The 5,714-nt window shown below is 49.8% G+C and overlaps 1 protein-coding gene across 1 annotated transcript; it reads left to right on the top strand.

The window, feature by feature from the left end:
- Nucleotides 1-2,229: 2,229 nt before the first annotated feature.
- LOC127027780 (E3 ubiquitin-protein ligase Topors-like) lies at nt 2,230-2,814 on the top strand. Its single transcript, XM_050913616.1, has one exon. It carries the CDS (start codon nt 2,230-2,232, stop codon nt 2,812-2,814), a length of 585 nt encoding a protein of 194 aa, XP_050769573.1.
- The last annotated feature ends 2,900 nt before the right edge of the window (nt 2,815-5,714 follow it).

The raw sequence follows: 5,714 nt of genomic DNA, 5'->3' as shown, positions 1-5,714 counted from the left end.
AATGATGAATTCTGCACACCAGCCTTCAAGACTGTGGGCCTAAAAATAGCTCCAAAATGTTGCCACAGAGACCATATAAGATGCTGGTTAAGACTGCCTTAATATTTATAGAAGGAATTCCAAGGCAACTTCTTAATATTTACAGAAAGGACCCAAAGAAGTGGCAGAGCAATGTAAATCACACATCAGAATGGACCTGTTAAAGGATAATGAAAATGACAGAAAAACTGAGAAGTGTGAGATAAATTAGCTAGGATGCTATCAGAGATTTAGAGTCAGTTTTTAACATATAGAACATTTGAAACACAGCTGAGAAGCACATTTTTTCCTTTTGTCTCCTCTTCGTATACAGTGTCTTGTTTTCATGGCAGGAAAGATGCAATAAAAGGGAAAGAGAAAGAGCACATATTCTTTACCCTCCAGAAGAGGTGCAAAGTATCAATGGGATTCCAACTTCAGGCAGTATTGATAACCCAGGACAAGCATCTCTTTGCCAGTGATTCTGCAGCTGGAGCATACTCTGAATAGACTGTGTCAGACATCTCTAAACATGCCAGTTACTCACTAGAAAATAACTGTTGCTCTCAGTCTGGGTCAGCAATTGCTCCTTTCCTTCCTCTCTCTCTCTGCAAGGGCAGTTCTAGAGCTCTGGAAGAAGATCAGTAGACACTGCACCTTATGGAGATTACTTTATCTCCTGTGGTAATTTTACAGGTGAGAGGACAGATCCCCGCTACACCAAGCAAGTACTGAGCCTCAGCTGGCCCCAGCTCCCCACTAGGTGCATAGCCAGTGTTTCTCAAGGCTGGGCTAATGCTACCTGGGCTGAGGAAATGAATAAACTTCATTAAAGTGTATAAAAGAGGGCAGACTTTCAGAGCAGCCTGGGTTCTGATGGCAGGACTCCTGTTGCAGACCTACAAGCAATAATCTTATTGAGGAAAGAAGTGAGCCTTCCTCACATTCCCAGAGCACCAGGGAAGTCTGCAAGGCAGTGGCTGGCTCTGAGCTGTGCTTGGTTCAGATAGTGACACAGATCGTGGTGTGAGGAATAAAGCCATTGGTATCTTTTTGGAGATGAATGTGCTGAGAGCCACTCACTTTACAGTTTCAGCTCTCCTCCTCCTCCCTGGATGGAAGTCACAGCAACCAACTCCCAGACTGCAAAGGATTTGCTTTCTCCTGAAGAAGCCTTTGGTTGCTAAGCAGTAACTATGTGGGCATTAGACCTCCACAAAATCTTGGGGATCTGCCTCACCAGAATGTCATGGTGAAGCTCAAACATCCCACTGAGATGTGATTACATGCAAAGTTTCCATTATATAGTGCTAATTTTACTGCAGCAGCTGCAAATAGTTTTTTTGAAGGGGTTAGAGAGGAGACTTTTGTCTCCTTGCGCAGGTGGATTCAGAATGATGATCAATGGTATGAAGTTTAGTTAGAAGCTGGTAACTAGCGGTGTACCCCAGGGCTCAATACCAGGTCTAATATTTTTCAACATCTTTATTAATGAATTGCATGATGAAGCAGAGTGTACCCGCAGCAAGTTTGCTGATGACACAAAACTGGGAGGAGTAGCTGATATGCTAGAGGTCAGGCTGCCATCCAGAGGGACCTTGACAGGCTGGGGAAATGGGCTGAAAGGAACATCATCAAGTTCAACAAGGGGAATTGAAAAGTCCTGCTCCTGGGAAGTAACAAGCATCGGTACCTGCTGGGAACTGGCTAACTGGAAAGCAGCTATACAGAAAAGGACTGGGGGGTCCTGGGGGTCCATCAGGACTGTGGACCTCCACCCAGAATGCTGCCTTTGGGCTGAGCCTTGGCTGGTGGGGCTGCTGCAGGTCCCGCACAGCGGCTGTGCCATGGCTGTGGGCACCGCTGAAGACTCCCAGCCAGTTCCTCCGCCTTCCCTGCCTGCCTCGTTCAGGTACCCTGCGCTAGCTCGAGTCGTGCTGGTTGTCTGGGGGGAGCAGAGGGGGTGGGGGGTCTTGGACTGGGGGCAGTGTCCCTGGGGGGAGCCGAGGGGGACAGGCAAGTGGGGAGGGCAGCCTTGGGGGCTGGCTGTCCCACAGGGCTGCTTCTGCTGCCGCTTTTCAGCCCGCAAGGAGACCCTTCGAGAGGCCCTTGCCTCCTCTTTCCCCCCCCCCCACTTTCTGGGGCTTGCTTTCCTTTCCCTTCCTAGCGCCAGGAAAGCTCAGGCACTTTGAACCTCTCTCTCGGCAGGACATGGCCTCGGGTGCTGAGGAGGCTCCGGAGCCGAGCGGCTCTGCCGTGACGGCCACCGCCAGCCAGCTGCAGCGGGCAGGGCGGTGGGAGGCAGCGGCAGGCAGCCCGTGCTCCATCTGCCTGGGCGAGATGGACGACGCAGCCTCCGTCGACGGATGCTTCCACACCTTCTGCTTCGGCTGCATCCGGCGGTGGGCTGCCACGAGAGCTGCGTGCCCGCTCTGCAGGCAGCCTTTCGACCGCGTCCTGCACGCCATGAGGGCGGACGACGACTACCAGGAGTACGTGGTCGGCTCGTCCGCCCGCCGGCAGAGGACCGCGGCCAGGGAGCGGGCGCGCAGCAGATCCCCGCAGCGGCGCTACCACCTGCGCCCGAGGCTCAACACCAACGAGCCCGCTGCTGGGAGAAGGGGGCCTGCGGGGAGGCGCCGAGGGGTGCGGGGCGACGCAGCTCCAGAGCGCTCCAACGCCTCCGCCCGGCAGGCTGCAGGGGAGCGCCCAGCCAGCCCGGCGGATGGACCTGTCCTCCGCTACGACCTGGTGGCACTGAGAGCACGGCTGCTTGATTTCTTGGAAATTCAATAAAGATTTAGAAGCTTTTGCAGCATGTTTGTTTCAAAACCAAAGCACAAGCCATTGCAGGGAGTGCTTTCCAGCCTCCCCTCCCCCTTCCAACCACCAGGGCAGAGCTGTCTAAATCCCTTGAGCATCTGCTGGGCCACCTGTCCTGAAGACCTGCGAAGCGAGGTGCCATGGACAGAGGCCATGCTGACAGCCCTGTCCCTGCTGGGTCCTCCTGTCAGTACCTCTGCACCCAAACAGCCCCTGTCATCCTCCAGTCGCAGCCCTCTGAGCCTTTCTCTAACCCTTCTCTACAACAGCAGCCCAACTCCTCCAGCCCCAAACACTGTGGCTGCGGCTGGGAGACAGGAAACATCAGGAAACAGTTTTTTACCTTGAGGGTGACAGAGCAATGGTACAGGTTGCTCAGAGAACTGGTGGAGCCTCCAGCCTTGGAGATCTTCAAAAGCCACCTGGACATGGTCCTGGGCAGCTGGCTCTAGGTGGCCCTGCTTGAGAAGGGAGGCTGGACAAGATGACCACCAGCGGTCCCTTCCAACCTCAACCATTCTGTGACTCTCTGATTCAGGCAATGGAGCTTTCAGATTGGTAGATCTTTGGGATTCAAGAGGAAATGGCACTATTTTCCAAAGCAGCATATATAATGAAAGATATAGACCATCTCATTTGAGTTACTGAGTAACTCAGAATTATGTGGCTGGGAAGCATTACCCTATCTTCTGTTCTCCCTCGAAGTTCCATACAGCCCATTTTTCTGAAAATAAAATACTCTTCTTCTCCCTTCCACCTCAGTTACAAGAACTGGTCTGCTGGCATAAAACTGCCCAAATACTCTTCGGGGGCACTGGGGTCATTCCAGGAGTGAGATCAGAGAAAACAATGTTTTAAAGATTTGTCAGTTCTTGTTGTGAAGCCATACTTGCATGATGTACTCCCACACATGCATACTTTGACTCTGTAGACTAAAGTAGGAGAAAGTGAGAGCGCTTCGCATACTTCTGCAGTCACTGAATTAGACACTTGCAAAAACCAAAATCAGTGCTGTCACTACAGCCTGCAGGAGAAACGAGAGAGAAAATGTGATACTTGCTATGGCTGCTAGTTTGCTTACTTGTAGATATTACTGGTTGTAGATATTACTTTCGGTGGGTGCAAGGACACTGCAAGCAGGGTACAAACATTTTAAAAGTAAAAAGCAATCATGTGCTTGCTAATCCACGAGGTAGGTAGGATTGGGGACAAACTTTTTAGCAGGGACTGTTGCAATAGGACAAGGGGTAATGGTTTTAAACGAAAAGAGGGTAGATTTAGACAAGATATAAGGAAGACATTTTTTATGATGAGGATGGTGAAACACTGGAACAGGTTGCCCAGAGAGGTGGTAGATGCCCCATCCCTGGAAACATTCAAGGTCAGGCTGGATGGGGCTCTGAGCAGCCTGATCTAGTTGAAGATGGCCCTGCTCATTGCAGGGGGGTTGGCCTAGATGACCTTTAAAGATCCCTTCCAACCTGAACTGTTCTATGATTCTACGATTGAACAAGATATTGGGTGACTGTTAGTATGCTTACCACACTGGTGAGCCAATGAAACAGTCTTTGCTAGCCAAGCAGGCATCATTCAGGAGGGGTGATATACTCTGGTCCCAGATGAGAGCTGGCCTGGATTCATGGCACAAACACCTTCCCCCTCCTTGGAGAGAATGGGGAAGCTTGTGGAAGGGATTACAGAGTGCTAGTTGCACATGGCAAGACAAGAATTACCTTATGAAGCAATTTTTCTTTTTAAAAAATGCCTATTTGTCAAAAATGGACTGTGCAAATTTCAGTGAGTCTTGCAGAACAATAATTGCACTCTTCCAGAATTACAGCAAGAGACACGTAGCTGTGAAATTGCTGTAAGTCGAGTGCACATCACACTTGGCTACCACTTTCAGCTGCAGTTAGGAGTTGTTGCTTTGTGGATACCAGCTGTTTCATGTGCCAGCACATTCTGTACTCTTTCTGCCACCTGATTTGAAACTTGCCATTTTGTCATTCCTGTGTTTTTTATCCCCCTAAGTGTAGAAGCCAGAGGCTGAGAGGGGTGGTTTAACAGTTTACTCTGCTGCACCTCTGCAGGGCTAAGAAAGGGCAACTGCACTCCAGCATCACGGTCCTTTTTGGCGGCCCCCTTGGTGGCAGTCCTGAGGAAGCTGGCCCTGCTGGCAGCATCTGTCTTTCTTCTCACTGTTAGCCTCGTTTATGCAGTTTTATTCTCCTTTGTCTACAAACCAGACTGGAAGTCTCAGCTGAAGCAGGCGGTGAATCGAGGATGGCTGTTCCACAGCTCTCAGCTGTGGGGGGTATCCAAGGAACTGGACTATGTCAAACCATAGTGTGGGAACTGTCACTCTGGATTCATTTCAGTGCCATGAGTCTGACATAATGTTTGCTTTTCCAACATGTATGTATGTGATCCATAAGGTTCATATACAGTCTAATTAACTGTATATTAAAAAGAGGAGTTAGACGTGCTGTTACATATCTGTTACAGGTTGACAAAAATAAGCCCCTGGTCCTAACATCCAGCATATCTCTCTTGCCTATTCACTCCTTCCTTTGTGCAGTAAAAGTCAGCATTCGCATCTTCCTTGGTTTACGACTCTATAACATCTCCAAGCTTTCGCTTTCCTATGCTAACATCCTGCTGTCTACACATGGGTGGTGCCAGTCATGGATTTGCTGCTTCGTTAGCATCCTCTTGAGGGTTACAGCCACAACGCCTTTCCTTTAACCCATTACTTCATAATCTTTAATACGTCCTCCATAACCACTGCACTGCAGATAGTAGAGCTGCCTTGCAGTTTCAAGACGGTATATGAGCAGAGCATGTGTACCACCTTAAAACACAGATACTTATCT

This window comes from Gymnogyps californianus, chromosome Z (assembly GCF_018139145.2).
Source record: "Gymnogyps californianus isolate 813 chromosome Z, ASM1813914v2, whole genome shotgun sequence".
Taxonomy (NCBI): Eukaryota; Metazoa; Chordata; class Aves; order Accipitriformes; family Cathartidae; genus Gymnogyps; species Gymnogyps californianus.
The sequence above is the reverse complement of the archived record's forward strand: the minus strand, read 5'-3'. Positions and strand labels throughout refer to the sequence as shown.